General features: G+C 39.6%; 2 protein-coding genes and 9 non-coding genes across 11 annotated transcripts; all 11 read left to right on the top strand.

Annotated features, from left to right (window-relative positions):
* The first annotated feature begins 913 nt into the window (after positions 1-913).
* Positions 914-11,825, top strand: LOC139474655 (large ribosomal subunit protein uL13-like). Its single transcript, XM_071257752.1, has 7 exons — positions 914-974; positions 2,097-2,169; positions 2,644-2,709; positions 3,198-3,299; positions 9,876-10,021; positions 10,565-10,687; positions 11,703-11,825. The coding sequence occupies exons 1-7, from the start codon at positions 957-959 to the stop codon at positions 11,784-11,786; spliced, it is 612 nt and encodes a 203-aa protein (XP_071113853.1). The 5' UTR covers positions 914-956; the 3' UTR covers positions 11,787-11,825.
* LOC139476147 (small nucleolar RNA SNORD34) lies at positions 3,535-3,600 on the top strand. Its single transcript, XR_011654071.1, has one exon. It is a non-coding gene; the product is annotated as a small nucleolar RNA SNORD34 (small nucleolar RNA).
* Positions 4,871-4,950, top strand: LOC139476144 (small nucleolar RNA Z195/SNORD33/SNORD32 family). Its single transcript, XR_011654068.1, has one exon. It is a non-coding gene; the product is annotated as a small nucleolar RNA Z195/SNORD33/SNORD32 family (small nucleolar RNA).
* LOC139476141 (small nucleolar RNA Z195/SNORD33/SNORD32 family) lies at positions 5,688-5,767 on the top strand. The gene has a single exon (XR_011654065.1). It is a non-coding gene; the product is annotated as a small nucleolar RNA Z195/SNORD33/SNORD32 family (small nucleolar RNA).
* LOC139476140 (small nucleolar RNA Z195/SNORD33/SNORD32 family) lies at positions 7,189-7,268 on the top strand. Its single transcript, XR_011654064.1, has one exon. It is a non-coding gene; the product is annotated as a small nucleolar RNA Z195/SNORD33/SNORD32 family (small nucleolar RNA).
* Positions 7,659-7,738, top strand: LOC139476139 (small nucleolar RNA Z195/SNORD33/SNORD32 family). Its single transcript, XR_011654063.1, has one exon. It is a non-coding gene; the product is annotated as a small nucleolar RNA Z195/SNORD33/SNORD32 family (small nucleolar RNA).
* Positions 8,898-8,977, top strand: LOC139476138 (small nucleolar RNA Z195/SNORD33/SNORD32 family). Its single transcript, XR_011654062.1, has one exon. It is a non-coding gene; the product is annotated as a small nucleolar RNA Z195/SNORD33/SNORD32 family (small nucleolar RNA).
* On the top strand, positions 9,401-9,480 carry LOC139476142 (small nucleolar RNA Z195/SNORD33/SNORD32 family). Its single transcript, XR_011654066.1, has one exon. It is a non-coding gene; the product is annotated as a small nucleolar RNA Z195/SNORD33/SNORD32 family (small nucleolar RNA).
* On the top strand, positions 10,419-10,499 carry LOC139476143 (small nucleolar RNA Z195/SNORD33/SNORD32 family). The gene has a single exon (XR_011654067.1). It is a non-coding gene; the product is annotated as a small nucleolar RNA Z195/SNORD33/SNORD32 family (small nucleolar RNA).
* On the top strand, positions 10,998-11,071 carry LOC139476145 (small nucleolar RNA Z195/SNORD33/SNORD32 family). Its single transcript, XR_011654069.1, has one exon. It is a non-coding gene; the product is annotated as a small nucleolar RNA Z195/SNORD33/SNORD32 family (small nucleolar RNA).
* Positions 11,826-17,415: 5,590 nt separating the features above from the next.
* On the top strand, positions 17,416-23,429 carry LOC139474356 (cytochrome P450 2U1-like). Its single transcript, XM_071257340.1, has 4 exons — positions 17,416-17,728; positions 20,284-20,808; positions 20,973-21,413; positions 23,156-23,429. The coding sequence occupies exons 1-4, from the start codon at positions 17,416-17,418 to the stop codon at positions 23,332-23,334; spliced, it is 1,458 nt and encodes a 485-aa protein (XP_071113441.1). The 3' UTR covers positions 23,335-23,429.
* The last annotated feature ends 1,423 nt before the right edge of the window (positions 23,430-24,852 follow it).

Here is a 24,852-nt window from a genome sequence, read left to right as displayed (position 1 = left end):
CTGAATAAAGATAAAACTTCATGCAGTAAACTTCAGTGTGTGAATGACCAGATTGTTTTACACGTGAATCAAAATACATTTTGCCGGGGCTACGGTCAAACTTTTCCAAATCGGACAGTTTGTACTTATCTCTAGATATCTACAGCGGGTACCCGGGTAGGGTCGGGTAATAGGGAGGTGGGTAGCCGGGTAGTAAATTTGGACACGTCCCCGACCTAGTTTGTTTGTTGTTTTACGCCGCACTCTGCAATATTCCAGCTATATGACGGTGGCCGGTAAATAATCGAGTCTGGAACAGACAATCCAGTGATTGACACCATGAACATCGATCTACGCAAATGGGATACAATGACATGCATCAAGTCAGCAAGCCTGACCATCCGATCCCGTTAGTCGCCGCTTGCTCTCTTGCTGAAGAGGGGCGGTCGGGTAGCCTAGTGGTTAAAGCGTTCGCTCGTCACGCCGAAGATCCGGGTTCGATTCCCGACATGGGTACAATGTGTGAAGCCCATCTCTGGTGTCCCCCGTCGTGATATTGCTGGAATATTGCTAAACGTGGCGTAAAACCACACTCACTCACTCTTGCTGAAAACCAATTCTAGCCCGGAATCTTCATGGGAATTAAATAATGAAGACCATTTATTTCCTGGCATACATGAATGTTGGCTGTCTATATATTTCACTGTCCCATTCAAGTGTTGCTATCTCTCTCTAAAAAGAATAAAACAAAAAGTGTCAATATGCAAGTCATGGTGATACGTAAGTTCGAGCGGGTTTCCTAGACACTGAATGAGGATAGCCTCCCTTTGATTTTCTTCCGTTTTAAACTGGTTCCACTGTTGGTACGCAACGCAAGCGTATCGCTTTTACTCATTTTAGTAGACAAGGCCCCAGTCAACTTCCGTTTTGTCCCTGGAAAACCACGTGTAACCCCCTAACTCGGCCTTTTAGCCATCATGGGTTTTCAGAACAAGGTATATGACGGCAGTGTGCTACATTTTTTGTCAGTTTGGACCCCACAGGAACCGAGAAAAGTTGCCCCGTACACAGCAAATCAACATTATGACCGGCTCTAGTGCAATATGTTAAGATGAAAGCTCCGTCGTACGTGTAATGCTCGGTGAAAGGCATTATAACCCACGTGTATATAGGATACAAAATGATATGAGTGTATTTCACACTTAAAATAGTTTTGTCAGGAATAGACGAGCAATATTTCTTTCCAAAATTTGTATCACCCAGAAAGTGTATAAATCAGTTCACCTTTTCGTCAGTTAGCTTTGATGTAGGGTTAATGTGAATGTCTGAATACGTTTCACAAATGAGTTTATAAAGGAGAGGTAACTTGTGCTATTTCAGCTGGTCATGTTATAAGATATCCCATACATAGCGGTTATCTGTAGCAGAATCCGTTTACCATATCATGTATTGCTGAAATCTTCACCTTTGAGCGAACAAGATGTTCGAGAAATCCTTGCAAAACAGGAACATAAAGTCTATTTGAATGGACGTCTTAACCTCAAGCTTTATATTTATCGCTCTTTATTTGTATCCTGAATACTTTTGGGGATATTTTTTTGTAGTGAAACTGAGTTCACAATTTCACAATAACAAATTCCCATAAAATATTAATGATCTCAAACATTTTTGGTGAGTATATTAATGCTCATACCTCATTTTTCATCACTTATCACAACAAATGTTTATTTTTTAATTCAAAGTGAATTTTAAGCAACATTGATGCAGCATCAATTGAAGCATTTATTTTCCTGAATGATAATGATGGCACTCAGAATACCTTAAACTTTATATGGTCATAGGCAATTTGTATCCCGCTCCCAGAGTAGTGGAAGTCATAATGGGTCTTGTTTTTACCTGTAGGGCTGTATGAACATGAATCATATTTAGTGGTCAACTATTTGATCAATAACATTACCTTGATTACAAACTTAAAGTCTTTTTTTTAAAAAATAATTCAAGTTGAAGTTCCCAAACCTGAAAGATTTGTCCATGCCACTAGATTATGACCAATCCACCTCATGCACTTTTATTAATATTGTGGTAATGAAACTGATGGTTGATTGTTTTGCTTTCAGCCCATTTTGATTGATGCCCGAGGGCATCTGCTCGGGCGTCTGGCCTCAATTGTTGCCAAGACACTACTACAAGGTAAATATTCAACAGTTCTACAGGCGGTCAAGTCATTAACTTTTTCACATCTCTGCTGCTATTATCATAACTGTAACCTACAACAGTCCTGATATTTAACGCTGACAGAAGTTTTTTTGGTACCAAACTGAATATCCCATCCAGTGATGACTTTACCTACATTGTCTGAAAGGGTGACGACACCTATGACCTGAGGAAATGTGATTATTCAGTATAGAAATTCTTTATTTAAGTTGTTTATTTTATTGAAAGAGTGAATATATTTTCATTTTTGGATATTAGCGCTATGCCTATTGCCCTGGTATTGCATTAGAGAAATATACTTTCATAAACTAGAAAATGCATAAAAATGTTTATAGTTGCATACTTTATTAGAACAAACTAATGTAGAGTTTTCAGTTGTCAGACTGAAACCGAACCAGTACCAAACTAAAATGATGGAGTATTAAATTTAATAACATATATTTTTTCCAGGTCAGCGAGTTGTTATTGTACGATGTGAAGGTATCTGCATATCTGGCAACTTCTACAGAAACAAATGTAAGTTTTTTTATCCAATTTGTTGTAATAATGACATTGCTGTAATGGTGTCCATTTCACTAACATCCTTGTTATCATGTTATAAACACAAGTTCTTGAATTTAGTGATTTTCAAGTTGCATCTGGAATGCATGTGGTATATTGCTGTTTTAATGGCAGTACCTTTGTTATAATTAACATTTGTTCAAGTGTATGTCATATGAATATTACATTGATAAAAGACTAAACATTTTCTGAGGACCACACTATTTTGGCCCTTAGCAAATGTTAAGTAGTATATTACAATATGAATGCAATAAGCTTTCAAAGAATTTTTGCTAAGATTTTTAGACAAACTATTGTTTTAAAACTCTGCTGGATCCATGATGGAATCTATGCAAATATTACACATGTACTTATAAATACCATTGTATACGTTTATAGATATACCATAGTGGTGTAATAGTGATACTGACCCGTTCTTACCCTGATTGACCTGAATGTTACAGTGAAGTACCTGGACTTCCTAAAGAAGCGATGCAACGTCAACCCTGCTCGCGGCCCATTCCACTTCCGGGCTCCCAGGATGATCTTCTGGAGGACTGTCCGAGGTACCATTAAACATTTACGTGCTCAACTGAAACCATGGCTTAACTGATTCATTTGCAGGCGTTGTTCCAAATATAGTATATTTTTAAAATAAGATTTAAATGAGCAGAATCCTGCCATAAACGAAGTGTTTAAGAGTTGTCTAACTTGTAATTTATCTTACTACTACTACTACTTCTACTACTACTACTACTACTACTACTACTACTACTACTACTACTACTACTACTACTTAGTCATTTCCAGTGATGACTTTACCTACATTGTCTGAAACCTGAAGACAAACACAAAACTGAGGAAATGACATTACTTAAAGGATATTTGATCCACGCACTGGCCATCTTTGTGCATTCTTCTGTAGTAGCTTAGTAGCTAACAAATAGGTATGCAATAAGATGATATAAACGAGATATTTGTGTGGATTTAAGATTACCTTACCTCAATTGTGAAGGAAGTATTTGAAATTACGGATAGCCGGGCTCGATTAAGCTATATAAAATATGCACCAGTGCAACCTAATATTTGTTTCTCTGAACACATTCTATACCTCTAAACCTTCTTTACCTACGTTAATAATCCCTGTTATGTGTAACTTGTCATGCTTTTGGGGGCTTGACATCCAACTCGGGTACTTCAGGATTATTTGATAGATTTCTGGGACCAGGGGGCACCTGTTTTCTTCTGGTGCAACAAGGTTGTTTGTCAACATGCACTTGGTGCTAGTAAGTTAAATCAAGATCCTAACATCAAGCCCTGAATATTGTTTTTAAAATGTGACACATGACAGTTGCCTCTCCTGGTGGTTAACACTGTTTCTTTCAAAAAAACATTGTGCTTGATAATGCTTGTAGTTTTTCATTACTGGGTCTGCAATTTAAATAATGATCCATTTTAAGTTAGGTTTTAGGAAAGTTGACCAAATTCTTTAACTTTAATATGGATCTGTTGTACACATAAGTTCATTCAATTATTCGTTAAAATTGAAGGAACGAGTATGGACATTGTTGAGAAGTTTTTGTTGCAGTGTCTCATTGTGTTACTTCTTACGACCAGCAGTTTCTAAATGATGATTATCCTTACCTACATTGAATACTTGTGAAAATATTCTTATTCTGATAGAAACTGCTGATTAACTAAACCTTGTTAAAATATCTACTTCTAGTATGTCAATCAGGACCTCTATTCTCAATTATCCAGTGTATCATATCTCCATTCTAATATGATATATACTCTGGATCCATTCTTTTAATGACATGCTAAAAATAGACGTCCAATCAAATTGTGATGACACATCTTGACAGTTCAGTCTTGTGTTTACTAGAAAATCCAGCCATGGTGTTTGTAATTGAAACATTTGCTCATGGGCAATGCTGTGGCTGTTAAGTTGCATGTCAAGAAGTCATAATTTGAAGGACTTTTAGATGGGTTTGTCTAAGTAGGCAGCTACAGAACTCCATATATTACTGGCATTTTGCATCCTGACTGTTAAATTTACAACCCTCTATTGATGAAGTGTCTTAACACGTGATCATGGTGATGCGGCAAACCTAATTGCCATTGGGAAAATATATAGCTTGTCAATGATGTTTATACCATCCCATAGCGTTTTGAAGTTGATGAAACCACTTCACATGCACTACCATCTGAGACAGCTATTGAACACCCCTGTAACGGCGGCTACTGCCACTGTCATTATTTGAAGCTATTCAGTGTTTGGGTATCTTGGTCATTACCTCTTCAGTGCATTCCCTAAATAGCTCCTTGTGACCCCTTATAGATTGTTTCACAGGTTGACTGTGTTCCCACTGGCTTTTGAAACTGCCAGTAAAAATTTAACAGTTATTCCTTCTCCCTCTCTTCCCCCCCCCCCCCCTATTTTTGTCAGTCCCAATTTTTAACAATTAAAATAATGTATAGAAATAATTTGGTTTTAATTCTTCCAACATGTTCAGTGCAATGTCAACATCTCTGGAGTAACTTAGTTCGATCTACACATCATTCACACAAAGTTCAGTCACAATTTTCTGTTTTTCAAATGTTTTGAGACTAAGTTGCTACAAATATATATTTAACCTCGAAACAACTGAAATGTTATGTCATTGCACTAAAAACAGAAAAGGAGAAATCCTGATATTCAACTAACAGACAAGCAGGCTTCGTTTCGAAAAATATACTTATATGAATATCGCTGATGTCTTGTTCAACAACAAAGATTTATAAGGTACTTTGCCGGTGCACATGGACTGGTATTCACATGAATTACCAGTCCAAGCCTAATTTTACCGGTTAAAAACGTGAAATTACCGGTAAACGGGAACACTGGTTGAAGTATTTGAATTATTGATATTTCTTTGTTTCTTAGAAGTTGCTGTCATTGTTTAGATATATAGCTTGTCAGTGATGTTTATACCATCCCATAGCGTTTTGAAGTTGATGAAACCACTTCACATGCACTACCATCTGAGACAGCTATTGAACACCAAAAAAACCCCTGTCTGTACAACACACTTAAACTGTTGTCATATTGTGCTATGTTTGCCTTTAGTGTATCGTCTTGGTGGACCCCAAGGGTTAAATTATGAGTAGGCATTTCCTGTGACTTTAGGGTGGCTGGAGGGTTAATGAGGCAGTCAGAATGGAGTTGTCACATTGTCAGAGGTTAAGGCATCTTCCCGAGGCAAGGATGGAAACTGGACTTTTAAAGTTAGTTAACTCCCTTGCCTCGGGAAGATGAGGTTACGGTATCTGAAGGAGAAATGGTACAACCAAACTTGAACAAAGTTATTTGTCTATGGTATTATGGACTCTTTTTTTGTAGGATTTGATGACAGGTCTGAGGTGTAGGTCACTTTCAAAGAATCATGGTCATATCTCATCACACACTGTTTTGCAGGGATGAGAGGACAGTCTCACAGGATTCTAGAAGTAAATAGAAAACAAACCTTAGGTATATGGAAGTCTAAAGTGGTGACTAATTGTAATTTATATTCCTACTACCATCTAATCATTTCCAGTGATGACTTTACCTACATTGTCCGAAACCTGAAGACAAACACAAAACTGAGGAAATGAAGTCAACGAATCATTAAAATAAGAATGTTAATCAATTCAGTGACCATCTTCTTTGTGAAGTTAGGGATTAAGAAGCAAGTCATTTGTGTTGAATAAAGAATTTTTTTTGTAAGATAGGAAAATGTAATACCGTATTCGACGTAATAAGCGCCCCGCTCTAATAAGCGCCCACGGCGATATTTGCTAATATATTGGCTTATGAACAATACCAATTAGCACCCCTTCCGATAGATCAATGTACACAACACTTATTTATTCGCGTATTATACACACTCGTGTGTTATATGCACTCTTAATTATGGACAATTAAATTCTGGAAAAATGTATATCTCGTATATAAACATTTCAGACTGTCAGCTGAAACCACGAAATTTATCTTTTAACTCTCTCATTTTCACCAAAATAGAATTCTAATTAGAGCCCACCATTTTTAATTTTGAGAGCGCCCTGGGCGCTTATTACGTCGAATAAGGTACTTTAAGTTCTCATAGGAATGGTTCCTAAATGTCCTCTTCTTTCCATTTAGACTGGTTACATCAAGTCTTATCCTGGTATGTGAAATCATTTAATGTCAGATGTTCAAAGTTGTGTCTGTAGAATGAGAATAGAGTTTTAGTAAGAGTTTGAGTGTGATCCGTCTTATGAACAGAGCAGTTTCTATATGATGATTATCCTTACCTACATTGAATACTTGTGAAAATATTCTTTTTCTGATAGAAACTGCTGAGCATTCCTCCCCTGCTTTGGACATATAGATGAGTTATTGCTATTTATTTTTCTTCATTTCTTATAAGGTGATGTCATTGTTTAGATATATAGCTTGTCAGTGATGTTTATACCATCCCATAGCGTTTTGAAGTTGATGAAACCACTTCACATGCACTACCATCTGAGACAGCTATATATACTATTTAGGGTTAGAAACTAACAGTTTTTGTCCACTAGTCCTTATAATGATAACATATAGCAAAACCCTTAAAATGGGCCAATTTCTACTTGTCCTTAGGATACCTTTACTATTGGGCAGTTTGGTAAGGACTACAGGACTAGTGCCAGTTTCTAACGCTGCTGAGTAATATGAATATCGCTGATGTCTTGTTAAACAACAAGGATTTATAAGGTACTTTGCCGGTCCACAGGGACTGGTATTCACATGAATTACCAATCCAAGCCTAATTTTACCGGTTAAAAACGTGAAATTACCGGTAAACGGGAACACTGGTTGAAGTATTTGAATTATTGATATTTCTTTGTTTCTTAGAAGTTGCTGTCATTGTTTAGATATATAGCTTGTCAGTGATGTTTATACCATCCCATAGCGTTTTGAAGTTGATGAAACCACTTCACATGCACTACCATCTGAGACAGCTATATAGAACAATTGCCATGAACCCCCCCATAAGCACTCACTTGTGCCACTATTATGTGCTCAGTGTTGATACATGTATCTTTAATCTTTCACCTAATTATCTTCTCTGTGGCTTATTGTAAGAGGTGATTAAAGTTTAGTCAGGTGGTCTGTCGTCTTGACGACGGGTTGATTGTGTCATTCTGATCTGATGACATGATGTTGCTCTTATACTAATCATGCTAATCACTATTTTGTCTGATCCAGGCTTGATTATTTTTGGGACTTTGTAATATGGCTGCAATATTGCAGACTTTGGCATAAAACAAATGAAGTACATGTAGCCATTTCCTAGGTTTGAGGTAATAGTAGCTGAAGGCTACATTAATCAGTCAGTATCGAGGTAGTTTCTAGGTCAAATTATAAATGTCACAGCATGAATCATTAATATACTACTCAAGAGAAGTTAAGGATCACCCGATTCTTTCATATTGGTAATGTTAATCTGTCATGCCATGAGAGATTAACTATTGTAATATGAAAGAATGGGGTGATCCTTAACTTCTTTTGAGTAGTATATTTAAAGCTGTATGCACATTAAGGACAGTAAGGTAGATATCAGATCCAACATAGAACAAACTAGTTAGATAAAGAGTGAAAAATATATGCACTGGTAAATTTTACCTGAATATATATTTACATTATTTGAAATAAGCATGAATGTCAGGGGGTCACTAGATTCAAATACCATAGATCTTGAGGCCCCCCTTACTTTCGAGTCACTATGTATTAAAGTCATGTTCCAATGTCAGAGTTTTAGATAATGATTAAAAATAAAAAATAGGTTGTGTCATGCACACATTGAAACCAAGGGTAAATGTCAAACTCAGCTGATTTTGGTGGTTTGTTTTGGGCTCACCAGAAATCATGTTGGAAATGTGTCCCACAGTCAGGAACTTAATCAGGTGATGCTGTTGTGGTATTAATCAAACTAATTGTCATTGAGTAAGGATAAGGATAAGATTTATGGATGCACATATCACTTGCTTGACAACAGTGTTACAACCTACACCGAAACGTTGCTCTTAATTGTAATAAAGAAGTTGTTCATCCATAAATCTTATCCTTACTTAGTACTCCAACTTCTATATGCCTAACAAAGAAGTAAGTGTAAATACAGCTTGTCAGTGATGTTTATACCATCCCATAGCGTTTTGAAGTTGATGAAACCACTTCACATGCACTACCATCTGAGACAGCTATTGAACACCCCCATTAAGCATGCCTGTACCACACACGAAAACTGTTGTCACATTGTCCTCGGTGGTGCCATTTATAATGTATCGCCAAGGTAGACCCTGTGTGGTTGAAGTACGAGTAGGCACTTCATAGACGTTAGGTAGACAGAGGTCTATATAGGCAATCAAAATAAGAAGTTGTCTACAAGTCAAATTATGTGCTGAATGAACACAGCAAAGTAAACATCAGAAAAATAAGCATGAAACTTAGTTGATCAAATGTAACCAGTGCTGATTCTGTAAAGGTTGACTTTTGAGAAAGTAAATTAATTCTAGCCCTGACTTTGATGGTAATCTTGTTTACCAGCAACCATGTTCCTACAAAACAAAACAGGGTCCCATGCTGATCACTATGTATTCAGTGATGTCTGTTGTAAACTTGAAGCTTGTCAGTGATGTTTATACCATTCCATAGCGTTTTGAAGTTGATGAAACCACTTCACATGCACTACCATCTGAGACAGCTTATTACTAAGTTCACTCGGCCCTTGAATATCCGGGGTAGAATAGGTCTTCACCAACCCATGCTTGCCGTAAAAGGCGACTATACTTGTCGTAAGAGGCAACTAACAGGATCGGGTGGTCAGGCTCTGACTTGGTTGATGCATGTCATCGATCCCAATTGCGTGGATCAATGCTCGTGTTGTCAATCACTGGATTGTCTGGTCTAGACTCGATTATTTACAGACCCCGTCATATAGCTGGAATATTGCTGTGTGGGGCATTAAACGACCAACCAGTCAGTCATGGTCCCATGACTGAAGATACGTATGCTCAATGGCCATAAATATCACCCCTCCCAACCAGGTTCACTCCAGAAACCACTGCTTGCCCCAACTGACCGACGTGTTGTCTTGCAGGTATGCTCCCCCACAAGCAGCCTCGTGGCAAAGCTGCCCTCAGGAAGCTGAAGATGTTTGAGGGGATCCCCGGACCCTATGACAAGATGAAGAGGCAGGTTGTTCCCTCTGCTCTCAAAGTGCTCCGCCTGAAGCCCACAAGCAGGGTAAGACATTGGTGCCTTCTGTAATCCTCCCTTGTTAAGAGGGTTGGTGGGTAGCCTAGTGGTTAAAGTGTTTGCTCGTCACACCGAAAATCCGGGTTTGTTTTCTCACATGGATACTATGTGTGGAGCCCATTTCTGGTGGCCTGATTGATTTTGATCTTCATTGGTTTACCTGATCCAGACCAAAAACAATTACTGTGTTTGTGATATTGCTGATTGTAAATATCCCTATCCTTAACAGGTTATGACATCCCCCAGCAAAGATGGAGGGACTACTTTCTCCTAAAATATAGTTCGTGGAGTAATTAGCAGTAATTTGCATCCCTGATTAGCTTGCCACCTCATTTTACAACCTTGTCAAAAGTCTGATGCATTAAGGTAATGGTTTCTATGAGAGCTTGTCTGTGATGTTTACTCATCCCATAGCGTTTTGAAGCTGATGAAAAAAGCTTTTACATGCACTACCATCTGAGACAAGCACAGACTTTTGACACTGTTCTCGTGCCAGTGAAGATACGTCGTGATGATGTGGTTGTGTTCCAGTTCTGTCAACTGGACCGCCTGTCCAAGGAGGTTGGCTGGATGTACCAGGGAGTGGTTGCCAAGCTGGAAGAAAAGAGGAAGGTCAAATCAAATGATTACTTCAAGAGGAGGAAGTCAACACTTGTAAGTTGTCACAGTTTAGTAGAGTTATCTATCGTAACCGTGACCCGTGAAGATTCGGGGGTAGAATATGTCTTCAGCAACCCATGCATGCCATAAAAGGTGACTCACAGGATCGGGTGGCTGACTTGGTTGATGCATGTCATTGATCACAATTGCATGGATCGATGCTCATGATATTAATCACTGGAATGTCTTGTCTGGAATGTCTGGAATGACTCGATTATTTACAGACCGCCATCATATAGCTGGAATATTGCTGAGTGCGGTGGCAACCAACCTACTTCTGGTGTGTACCCCATGTGGTCCTCTGTCAGTCAGTGATGATAAAAAAAACTGGTATTGATATTGATGAAAATAGCAACATGCACTACCAGCTGAGACTGACAGGAACGGGTGTGCTAAATAACATTTAGTTACAGTGCATTTGGATCTTTAGTTCAAAATTATGACAGGAAAAATAGGGGTCCTTTTGTTCACTGTAGCTGTGAACATCAAGGACCTTTTGACCCTTTAATTTGTAACATTAGGATCACAGTTCAAAGCTTCTTTAGCAGACAAGCAGCAATATTAAAAAATGGAAGTAAATATTGAATTGTGAAAAATTATCTGATGTAATTTTCATTTTTAATAAGATACACCAGAACTTTCTGAGGACTGTTGATGCATATCTTAACGTGTAAAACCCATAAATATTGACAGATATAGTTTTGGAACTACAATGACCCCTGGGGCATTTGGGTAGCCTAGTGGTTAAAGCTTTTGCTCGTCACGCCGAAACCTGGGTTCGATTCCCGACATGGGTACAATGTGTGAAGCCCATTTCTGGTGTCCCCCTGCCATGATATTGCTGGAATATTGCTAAAAGCGGTGTTAAACCAAACACACTCACTCACTCACTCACTCACTCCAATGACCCCTGCGTTAATCAGTTGTGATGTAAAACTTTCCATTGTGGTCAGCTGCCGGAGTTGTTGCAGACCAGACAGAAGTTTGATAAGTTCTGTTTGTGTTACAGCGTCTCCGAGAACAAGCCAAGAAAAATGTCCTGCCCAGAGTCAAGAAAGAGCAGCAACTTATCGAGAGCTTTGGGTACCAGTGAGACATGTACAAAGAGAAATAAATTTCTGTGGGGAATGTTCATGTTTTTGTTATTCGACACTAATTTCAGATGTGACAAATTAAACTGGACATAAGACCGCCTCCGTGGTCAAGTGGTTCGGGGATCGGCAGCGTCATACCAAAAGACGTTAAAAGATGGTACTTGTTGTTACCCTGTCTGGCACTCGGCATTAAAGGGCTAAAACAAGGCCTGCATGCGCACACGCATGCACATCGCTATATAAGTGCAATAATCAATTTCACCCACCTAAACTGGACATAACAATATTTATGTCTTTGTTACTCCTGTGTGGAAACTCAACTAATGCAATGGGGTTGTTCCCTGCAACCTATACTGGTCTTCGAGCGTCTGAATTGGTCAGGTGGTAAAGTGACTTGGTTGATAGCAGGTCATCGTACCTTCACAACGTGAATCATTGTTTACAATATCAATCACTGCATTGTCTGGTCCAGACCGGGATTATTTCCAGGCCAACATTATGTAGCTGGAATATTGCTGAGTGTGGCGTTAAACAAATCATCAAGGAATAGGTTACCAATAGTCCATGTTTGCCCAAAGATCCCTCTGAACATGTTATCATAGGTACCCTAATGACATACTTTCAGAGCGTGGCTTGTGAACTCTACCAGTGCTATTGATCAAACATTTCATTTTCTTGTAATGTGTAGCTTATGTTGAAGACTGCTGCATAAACCATTCACTTGCTTGCACCACACCCTGTTTTTCAACTTGGGTATTCTAAAAATTCCATGAACATGGATGCTGCTGAATAACTTAGAGAGATAGAGGCATCTCTCTTATTGTTCCCAACATGATTTATTCCAAAATAGTCTGGGAAGGGCAAATAAGATTTCTTGGAACATAAAAGTGACCTAAATTTGTTTTCGTAAGAGGCGAATACGATGGTTCCTTTATCAAGACGTTTACATGCTTTATCATAGCTAAGAGTTGAAGAGTGGCGTCCAAGGTTTACTGGTCGGTGTGTTTCAAAATGATCTTGGCTGACGGCGATGACGGGAAGGACAATTTCAAAAAAAATTTAATGATATTTATGGAGAACATTTAAGATGATGTAGGTAACTGCAGGACTTGTTAATTAGTTGACTTGTTGCAAGCTTGAAAATAACGTGCAAGAACATGCCCTACACAGTTTGGAAATGTCTTTATCAGTTGAGAATGGTCACCGATCGACTACACATATGAATGCTGAAAGAAGCCTAAATAAAATTACACTATTTATATCGTGATAATTCGTCACCATTGCTAGGGTAGAGGAATTGGTGACTGAATTCGGCGATCAGGTAGCGATGATAGGGTGGAAATGAGATTACATTGATCTCGTTTGCAGGTTAGGTGATACTTTGTTCTTAGGGCCTGGTTATCAGGGGAAGGTTGCGACCAATGATGTGAATAAACAATCTTCATGAATAATAAAAACCTGAATATATATCTCTGCCAGTGGTCATAATAAAACAACTGCCAGTTGGTAACTTTTCAAACTGTGACCCTCATTTGGGGTTCGACACAAAAACGCCCTAATCAGCCTCCGCAAGTATTCCTGACCTAAGAAGGATGACCCCTTCATCGTTATTATCCCCCCGGCATATAATGCGGGGGGGATATAGCGATCAGCCAGTCAGTCTGTCCGTCCGTAATCATTTCCTTTTCAGGGGCAGAATTCCAAAACCATTCAGTGTATTTGATCGAAACTTGGCAGATCTATCAGGCACATACTTTTTGACAATGGTTAGTTGTCAGGAATCTAGCATTATCTAATGTAAGCAGTGGTGTGGAAGTTACTATATTTAGATGCGTTTTGAAAAGCTCGACGAATCCAGCGTAGGATAGAACCTTGCAGGAGGTTTAGACAACATGAGAGAGGGTGCCTCACATATCCCACATTACACATTTCATTACATCATTACATCAAGAACAGCGGTTGTGTGAAGATAATTGTTTTCACTCTAAATATCCAGCCAATTGGAAGCTTTACCACTGTTGCTTCTAGGTGGATACTACTACTGCTATTATATTTTATACTGCCATTGAATTTGGCACTGCCACTCTATTGTGTGCAGCGTTTTGTATTGATTTGTAAATCTAGTTATAATACAATTGTTAATTTGATATCATTCCTTTCTTGTTTGTTAGATTCACACTGAAGTCTTTTCCCATAAATTGTGTGGGTTAACTTACTGACTCAACAAGTAACAAAAGTTAATCACTTATCAGGTTATACTCGTTATAACGCAGGAAATCTGGTAATTATATTTGAACGTGATTTGAAATTGGTTTGTAAATTATATCAAATATTATTGCTGTTTTAATTAAGTAACAAATACCTGAATAAATTAAATAATTCTAGCAGTTCATATTGTTGTCTAGATATGTTTTGGTCTTTGTTTTTTTTAGTTTGATATATATATTATACCTGTGGTATTTTCTCCTACTGTTTTATAGTCCATTTTTTTGTCCCAATGTGTAGTTTACTCTGGTTGACATGTTACCGTTTATACTCGAGAAAAATACATAGTCAGAGACTTTGTGTGTAATTGATTGCTTTGTGGAATGGTACGGGTGATTTGACAATTGAACAGCTTACCTTTCCCTTTTGAGACAAAGTCCTTGATGAAAGAATGCGGCCTGTCCGAAAATATGTCACCGTTCTTGACGAATGCGTCTCTCAGGGCGCTGTAGCCGTTGAGAACGATGACTGGTCTGTTGAAAACATAGAAACTGAATATGTCGCCATACTTCTGTCGGAGGTTCTTAAACGTGACCCGGGGATCAGAGCCCATAGACAGGGCGTTCCCCACAAATGGCAGGAGAGGGGGGCGGGGGGAAGTCCAGAACGCCGCCGCGTCAACAGCCACAACACAGCCAGCACAACTACACCCACAAGAAGCTCGAACATTGCTGTTGACAACACACTGTATCTCCCCAAGAGACTGTCATATTAGATATTTTGGTGACCCTCCCCTAGAGACTGTCATATTAGATATTTTGGTGACCCTCCCGTAGACACTGCCATATTAGATATTTTTGGTGACCCTCCCCTAGAGACTGCCAAATTAGATAATTTGGTGACCCTCCCCTAGAGACTGTCATATTAGATATTTTGGTGACCCTCCCGTAGACACTGCCATATTAGATATTTTTGGCGACCCTCCCCTAGAGACTGCCATATTAGATAGTTTTGGTGACCCTCCCCTAGAGACTGCCATATTAGATATTTTTGGCGACCCTCCCCTAGAGACTGCCATATTAGATATTTTTGGTGACCCTCCCCTAGAGACTACCATATTAGATATTTTGGTGACCCTCCCCTAGACACTGTCATATTAGATATTTTGGTTACCCGCCCCTAATGACTGCCATATTAGATATTTTTGGCGACCCTCCCCTAGAGACTGCCATATTAGATATTTTTGGTGACCCTCCCCTAGAGACTGCCATATTAGATATTTTGGTGACCCTCCCCTAGAGACTGCCATATTAGATATTTTGGTGACCCTCCCCTAGACACTGTCATATTAGATATTTTTGGTGACCCTCCCCTAGACACTGTCATATTAGATATTTTGGTTACCCTCCCCTAGAGACTGTCATATTAGATATTTTGGTTACCCTCCCCTAGACACTGTCATTTAGATATTTTTGTTACCCTCCCCTAGAGACTGCCATATTAGATATTTTTGGTGACCTTCCCCTAGAGACTCTCATATTAGATATTTTTGTATTGATACTTCAACAGGTCCCCCTTCCAAACAGGTGATGAGCCGCTTGTCGACATTCATCGTCTGTCGGGGGCACGGGTGGCCCAGTCGTCTAAGGCGCCGCGATTCGCTGTGCAGAATTGCGTCCCTTGGGCACGCCAGAAACCTATGATTGTGGGTTCGAATCCCGGTTCGGCCCGATTAGGTTTCTAGGTTTGTCAGCACCATACCCGTGCTCGTGGGTTTCACCGAAGTGGTAAACGTCCGAGACCTGCATGACTTGGGGCTTTCCTCCCACATTAAGCTGACACGCCGCGATATAACTGTATCCAACTCACTCACTCACTCACTCATCGTCTGTCATCATTAGAGAAGGAACAGCTGATAAAAACTGCAGAAAATGTTCAGAAACACATACATTTCTCTTCATGTCAACTTTTGACAGTGCTTCTTTCGCATGCCTGGCCTTGACGACGTTCGACATGTGCTCTTACCACACTACGCAGGGAAAAGGCGGAATACTTCATTATTCCTCTGATGATATTGCCCGTATCAGGTCGATCATCTGATCTTATTTTGTTCTGAGAATAGCCTTCACTGCAAATGGTTTGGGGGTGTTCGTCAGGCTCAGCAGCCCGTCCATCTGGGCATCTGTCCGTGTTTACCACCAACAACAACTGGCGACAAAGAAAACTATAAGAAGCCATTGACATCAGGTGACAACAGCCAGCCATGACCACCAGCCAACCGTGACCACCTAATCGGCAGCACACTAACCCACTCAGCCACCGAGACTTCCACTAGAATGAAAGTCCGACAACTGGTAATCTAGATCACGTACTTTGTGTACCCAATCCAGTGATTGACATCATGAGCATCGATCCACGCAATTGAGATTCGATGACATGCATCAACCAAGTCAGCGAGTCTGACCACACGATCCCGTTAGTCGCCTCTTACAACAAGCATAGTCGCCCTTTACGGTAGGCATGGGTTGCTGAAGACCTATTCTATCCCGGATCTTCACGGGTCGAATGTTGTTTAATGCCGCATTCAGCAATGTTAAAGCAATAACACGCCGTTCTGTAAATACCTGAGTCTGGACCAGATAAACCGAAGGTCGACATGATGAGCAAACGTATCACGCATGCATTCGTGTGCGAGGGAGTTATCCTAACCCGGGTCCATCAGGATGCGATTGTTTTGACTGAAACAGGTTTCGCCATTGTTCTTTCATCAGGATTACAGCTGGCTAACAGAATGAGCGACTATCCACCCCTTTTGGGTATGAATAACTGGGGCGAGTGAGTGAGTATGGTTTTACGCCGCCTTTAGCAATATTCCAGCAATATCACGGCTGGGAACACCAGAAATGGGCTTCACACAATTTACCCATATCGGGAATCGAACCGGGTCTTCGGCGTGACGAGCGAACGCTTTAACCACTAGGCTACCCGACCGCCCTGAATAAATGGGGAATGTCTGGGATGCATTCATAATGGGATATAACGACACTGAAGGATGCCAGCCACAATTACAAGCAGGAAATATGAGGTGATCAAATGACAAACTGAAGAATGTACAACAAAACACCGTGTCGGTCGACCTTCGATAAAAGGGGTCAACACGCAACATCTGGAGACACAATGAGGCTGAGAGAGTGATCTGGTATCATTTGAAACATTCAGCAATATGCAGAAAGGAACCTCAACCAAGCGAAATAGACATGCATAAACAACACAAGCGGTGCAGAGAGATCCAGTGTTGAAAGGCCGGTTTTATTGACACAACGAGCTGTCCAGTCACATGACTACATACAGTCAGCCATGCGTCCACTTTCCGCTATAAGTAATCTCGACGCATCGGCCCGATACAGTGTGTTGTCAGCAGCAATGTTCGGGCTTCTTGTGGGTGTAGTTGTGCTGGCTGTGTTGTGGCTGTTGACGCGGCGGCGTTCTGGACTTCCCCCCGGCCCCCCTCTCCTCCCGTTTGTGGGGAACGCCCTGTCTATGGGCTCTGATCCCCGGGTCACGTTTAAGAACCTCCGACAGAAGTATGGCGACATATTCAGTTTCTATGTTTTCAACAGACCAGTCATCGTTCTCAACGGCTACAGCGCCCTGAGAGACGCATTCGTCAAGAACGGTGACATATTTTCGGACAGGCCGCATACTTTCATCAACGAATTTGTCTCAAAAGGGAAAGGTAAGCAGTAGTATAGGTAATAGGGGTTCTGGCTCACTTCCACTGGAACTGGATTTATATACCTATACTGCTACTACAGGTGGCATTTTTTTATGCCAAAATGATGATGCGATTCAACGATAGTCATAAGTCGTATTAAAAAAAAATATCAATATTAATTAATAATAAATAAAATTTACTGTAGCCCACGAGGATATTGGAAAGGTGTAGGAGCAATAAAAAAATTAAGGTAAGGTATCTAAAGATGTGGCCAAGGATTGGTTAAAGAAACAAGCGATGTGTCAAATATACTTACCGGCACCGCGTTATATACCGAGGAAGAAATTTGATATTTTTACAACGAATGAAGTTCATCAGGCTGACCTGTTGTTTCTTCCTCACGATAAGGTAAAACGCAAAACGTATAAATACGCTTTAACCGTAGTGGATGTGGCTAGTCGATACAAAGAGGCTGAACCATTAACCTCGAAAGATTCAACAGAAGTAGCTAATGCACTGAGTCGCATATATAAACGCGGACAACTAAAATGGCCTAAGCTATTTCAAGTAGATCCCGGTTGCGAGTTCATGGGATCGATAACTAAACTGTTAACAAAGCACGATGTCGAAATCCTGCGTGGTGAAAAAGAGGCTCAAGCTATCGTCGAAAGATTTAACCTGAAATTAGCGGAACGTTTGTTTGGTTATCAGTATGGGATCAAAATTAAATCCGAGCGATTGAGATCAACCGAATGGGTGACACGTTTATCAGCCGTTGTATCAGCGCTGAATAATTCTGAGATAGAGCCAATATAACTTGATCTGCATACGATTGTTCAATTGCATAATCATTTTGGCATAAAAAATTCCCCCTGTAGTGGTGGTATAGGTATATAATTCCGGTTCCAGTGGAAGTGAGCCAGAACCCCTATTACCTATACTACTTAATCTGTTCAATTGTCAAATCACCTGTACCATTCCACAAAGCAATCAATTACACACCAAGTCTCTGACTATGTATTTTTTCTCAAGTATAAACGGTAATATGTCAACCAGAGTAAACTACACATTGGGACAAAAAATGGACTATAAAACAGTAGGAGAAAATACCACAGGTATAATATATATATCAAACTAAAAAAAACAAAGACCAAAACGTATCTAGACAACAATATGAACTGCTAGAATTATTTAATTTATTCAGGTATTTGTTACTTAATTAAAACAGCAAAAATATTTGATATAATTTACAAACCAATTTCAAATGACGTTCAAATATAATTACCAGATTTCCTGCGTTATAACGAGTATAACCTGATAAGTGATTAGCTTTTGTTACTTGTTGAGTCAATAAGTTAACCCACACAATTTATGGGAAAAGACTTCAGTGTGAATCTAACAAACAACAAAGGAATGATATCAAATTAACAATTGTATTATAACTAGATTTGCAAATCAATACAAAATGCTGCACACAATAGAGTGGCAGTGCCAAATTCAATGGCAGTACAATTACAATGGCAGTATAAAATATAATAGCAGTAGTAGTATCCACCTAGAAGCAACAGTGGTAAAGCTTCCAATTGGCTGGATATTTAGAGTGAAAACAATTATCTTCAAACAACCGCTGTTCTTGATGTAATGATGTAATGAAATGTGTAATGTGGGATATGTGAGGCACCCTCTCTCATGTTGTCTAATACCTCCTGCAAGGTTCTATCCTACGCTGGATTCGTCGAGCTTTTCCAAACGCATCTAAATATAGTAACTTCCACACCACTGCTTACATTAGATAATGCTAGATTCCTGACAACTAACCCTCTCTTGTGTAGCCTAATACCTCCTGCAAGGTTCTATCCTACGCTGGATTCGTCGAGCTTTTCCAAACGCATCTAAATATAGTAACTTCCACACCACTGCTTACATTAGATAATGCTAGATTCCTGACAACTAACCCTCTCTTGTGTAGCCTAATACCTCCTGCAAGGTTCTATCCTACGCTGGATTCGTCGAGCTTTTCAAAACGCACCTAAATATAGTAACTTCCACACCACTGCTTACATTAGATAATGCTAGATTCCTGACAACTAACCATTGTCAAAACAAAATGATATAAACCACTACTGAATCGTAACAGAAGAGATGTAATAATACAATTACAACAGTGTTTAACAATAAATTACACTGCAAGATATCACTTTCATCACAAGAGATACACGAAGGTGGTTAATCCTTATCAGCATATCTTCAGCAAATATTCATGGATTAAACAGATTATCGCCGATTATATGTCTGACTGTAGGTCCTCGCGTCTGAACCACACAGTGCGTGAGTGAGTGAATGCGTTAAATGTACCGTCGCATAGGCATTATTTCAACTATAGACCAAGTTAATATGTTTACAATTGAGTCATTTATGCAAAGTTATATTTAAAAACAATTTATGAAACATATTTGAGCATAACAATATCATGTAAACAATTTTAAACACGGGCCAGGCCCACCAGTAACCAAGCTTGAGTAACATTCCCACGCCATTGGGGTCTGATTTCACAGTCTTATTATTAAAACTTCCAGGAATAGTTGGAAGCTCCGGTGACGTCTGGCGTGAACAGAGGAAGTTCACCCTTAATACTCTGAGGGAATTTGGTGTAGGAAGGCCTGTTATGGAAAACAAAATACATCAGGAAGTCTCGCATCTTCTCGCAGCCTTTGAATCAGAGAAAGGACTGGGGTTTGACTGCAGGCGCTTGTTACACAATTCAGTGTCCAATGTTATCTGTTCCACAGTGTTTGGAAAACGCTTTGCATATACTGACCCTCTATTTATCACATTTCTGGACATTCTGGATGACATCATGACAGTTTCAGCAGCCGCCAACGTCGTAAACTTTTTACCCTTCTTACGGTTCTTGCCTGGGGATATTTTCAAAGCGAAGAGAGCCTTACACAACGATGACCTGATGGAGTCTCTGCTATTGAAACCAATGTTAGAAGAACACTTGAAACAGCGTGATGACGGGAACGTGGACGACGTAATGAGTGCATACATCAAGGAAATGCAAAAGCGTCAACAACAGAAGGAGTTCACGACAATGGATTGTAAGTACCTGTCAATGTCCCCTTCACCTTAACTTTAGAGTGAAGCGTTTCTTCTGTAATGTCAAGGTTTTTCCTCAACAGTCGCACACTTTCTATGTATAGTTTAACAAATCATCTTCTATAACGGAATCGTTTAGTTCAAGCTATATTGCTTAACCTTACAGTGGAAAATCTCAAGAGAGTTATCACCAACCTGTTCGTTGCCGGGACAGAAACAACAGCTACTACAATACGCTGGGCACTGGTCTACATCCTGAACTACCCGGATGTACAGGAGAAGTGCTTCCAGGAGATTCTGGAAAACATCGGCCAGAGCAGACGGCCCTCCATGAAAGACAAGACGAACCTTCCCTACATGGAGGCCACCATTATGGAAGTGTTGAGACACGCTGACATTGCTCCCCTCAGTGTTCCCCATACCGTTCCCCATGATGTCCAGTTCCGAGGATACACTTTCCCTAAAGGTGTCTTTATCATCCCCAACCTAGATTCCGTTCTCAAAGACGAAGCTGTCTGGGGTGACCCGGAAAACTTCAGACCTGGGCGTTTTCTTGACCATGAAGGAAAATTCCAAAAGAAAGAAGAATTCATCCCTTTTTCTCTAGGTTAGTATAGGTTCTTGATCATTCGACGGCGGCCTTGCCACCATGGCCTATTTGTAATACTTCTGCTAGAAGTATGTGGGGACATGGTGGTCTATGGGTAATTGTATATGCAATTTATGCATTTCTAATTTTGTGTCCGTTTGTTTGTTACAATTCATTTTTGGTATATGTGTTTTACACTGTCCCGTTATGTTGTTAGGTGTTCATTCTTTTTCAATTTAATGAATTCCTAAAATGTGTCACAGTTATTAAAAGGGGACCCTGAATAGTCTTCAGAGCTTATTCCACAGGGTTTCAATGGTGTTTCTGAATTCCGAGTAGGGAAGGTAACCGTATATTAGACAACACAATATAGAAACATATCATAGTGGAACTAGTGAACCTTAATGCTTTCGAACGAGTATTACTTTGGTACTTTTAATTGTGTTGTTATAACAATTTGAACAACTTTGTTTTTCAATTTGTAATAGTTTTCTGACTATAGGACTTGTGGGTAACTGATTAGAAAGTACATGCATAACGTGTCACATTTTATTTTTTATCTATTCTATATTTTTTCAGTTGTTTAACTTCAAATCGCAATCTTTCATGATGGAAAGTGATCAAAAGGTTTTAGTCTGTGTGCCGCATACGCCACGACGTTCTTGCTTATTCGTGACCAACTCGTGTCCACCCGGGACAAGATGACAACCTCTCGAAGGTTTCCGTATTGGCATATGATCACGAGGCGTACTTCAAACAAGAACGATAACTCTTGTTCTACCTTCTCTCGTTTTACAATAAAATGTGGCTTTATAGCAGCGCTCGCCTTTTTCTGTTGTCAAAGTATAGATTCTATCATTTTGAAAAATATATTTGGTAAGCAATAACACTCATTCATTCTTAGCTGTCATGACTGAATTTGTCCTTTCATGGACAACGTTAACAAATAGTATACACATTATTTATGTGTTCATTATAATAACTTTATGACGGAATGTCATATCCACTATCTGCATAGAAGTATTTCTAAATACATACAAACAGCATAGTAAGACCATTTTAATGTTCGAACCAGGTGGGGATTCCCAAGTAGCCTCTGCTTGTCGTTGGTGGTGGGGTGGTCAGGTTTGGTGAATGGGTTCATTGCGTGCCACCTCCACTACGTGGATTGTTGAAAGTTTGTCTGATCAAGTCTCGATTATACACTCAAGTAAAGACATGAAGCTGAATACTAAACATATGCTACTTTTAAAATACAACAGCTTTGGTATAGTTGGTATTTAACTGAAGAAACTGTGTTGGAATAGCATAGTCCCTTACAGGGTTAATACACCAGAATATATGTACGTGACCCATTTAGATTGTTTGAGACCTCTAATATTTAATGTCTTTATTTTCCAAGAGTTTCTGTAAGTACTTAATGCTGATATTTGTACGACAGTGTCCCTTTAGTGTACTGCATAATAGGGCAAGGGTTTTCTTTTACAAATTTCGAAATAATTCGTTTGAATATTTTCATTTTATATTTTGGGGAATTATTTTATTGTAAATATATTTTGACAAACACAGAGTTTGCCGCCTTGTTGATGCATCGCATCAAATGTTTTCTTGTGACATCTGTTTCAAACACGTAAACTATTAGGAAGTTTTGATTATCGCAATTCTTGTATAGTATATTATGACGATGGTCGTAAAGATGGAGTAGTGATTTACTGGTTGATCGGAACGATAATGATGGGGATATTTTGTACTTATTCCAGGTCGGAGAGTTTGCCTGGGGGAGTCAATGGCCCGGATGGAGCTCTTCTTATTCCTCACAAGCATGATTCAGAGGTTCAAGTTCCTCCCGGTGAACGGACGAAAGCCACCAACAGCTGGAATAATGGGCTTAGTATATTCGCCAAATAACTTCCAAGTAAAAGCAATTCCTCGCAACTAATACTGTTCGGATCAGCACAGGATCAGTCCAGGATCAGTCATTGTTACGAGTGATTTCCAAATTGGAACGCCAAGATTAAGACAGAACTCGGTATGTACAAGCCTAATTGTAAAATCAGTAAATAACCACTCAATATAAATGAAATATCAATAAATTATACTCAAACATACAGTTTTACGTTTTCAATGAAAAAGGGCAATACCATTGGCAATCTCCCGTAATGGGATGTCCTCAGATCTTTGTTTAGCGGCAGCTAGAACGTAGATCTGATTTTAATGAGATTGTACAATGGATCAAGTAAGTGGCACCACCATAAAGTAACAGACACTTGAATTAGTGAAAGTACGTTCACGAACGTTCGGTATTTTATCACTGTCGAATTTCTTGAAACAGGCCTGTCTCCGTTCTTGAATACGGAATACTGTTGGAAGCTGGTAGGAATATGGTCTTAACTACTAGGTATCCAAATAGATAAGACACAAGTCGGGTAAAAAAGCCTTTGATTGCCATCTTCTCGCTCTTCTATACATGTAGGTACAGCCAGCCTTCTTGAAATTTTCCACAAGGAAACTTCTCCAACAATCAAACCTTTCATGTTTGTGAACAGCCAGGGCGGATAACATTTTACTTGCGCTTCAGTCATTTGCTGCCACTAACAATCACTACAAATACACGTAGAACAGTTTCTACTGCCACATCACAGTCACACAAACCTAATCTCAACAAAAAGGAAAGTATACACGAATAAATGTACCCCTGTACTATGTGCAAATGAGTTAGATAACACTTAGAACTTACATTACGTTTGGCTGAATGAGCATGAACCCTGTGGTCATTCCGGGTTAGAATGGGTCTCCAGCAACACATGCTTGTCGCAGAGGCGACCATGTGGATGAGGTAGAGAACCTCGGTGATCTTTGTTGATGTCACCAGACCAGTCTATTACCTGACGTCATCAAGTTCCCCGAGTATCTTCACGTCCTTAAATATTAGTGATATCAAAATTTACTGTGTATGGTTATTTTATAACCAAATCACATTTAGAACTGATAATACGTTTGGACTGGGACTGGGGTTTGACTGCAGGCACTTGATATTCAGTGTCCAATGTTATCTGTTCCACAGTGTTTGGAAAACGCTTTGCTTATACGGATCCTCTATTTATCACATTTCTGGACATTCTGGAGGACATCATGGCAGTTTCAGCAGCCGCCAACGTCGTAAACTTTTTACCCTTCTTACGTTTTTTTCCTGGGGACCTTTTCAAGGCGAAGAGAGCCTTACACAACGATGACCTGATGGAAACCAATGTTAGAAGAACACTTGAAACAGCGTGATGATGGGGACGTGGACGACGTAATGAGTTCCTACGTTAAGGAAATGCAACAGAGTCAACAACAGAAGGAGTTCACGACAATGGATTGTAAGTACCTGTCAATGTCCCCGTCACCTTAACTTTGGAGTGAAGCGTTTCTTGTGTAATGTCAAGGTTTTTCCTCACAGCAAAAAAGATCTAAT

Source organism: Haliotis cracherodii, unplaced genomic scaffold, assembly GCF_022045235.1.
Source record: "Haliotis cracherodii isolate W230 unplaced genomic scaffold, xgHalCrac1.p SCAF_3, whole genome shotgun sequence".
In the NCBI taxonomy this organism is placed as follows: domain Eukaryota; kingdom Metazoa; phylum Mollusca; class Gastropoda; order Lepetellida; family Haliotidae; genus Haliotis; species Haliotis cracherodii.
Note: the sequence above shows the minus strand (reverse complement) of the source record. Positions and strands in the feature narration are given on the sequence as shown.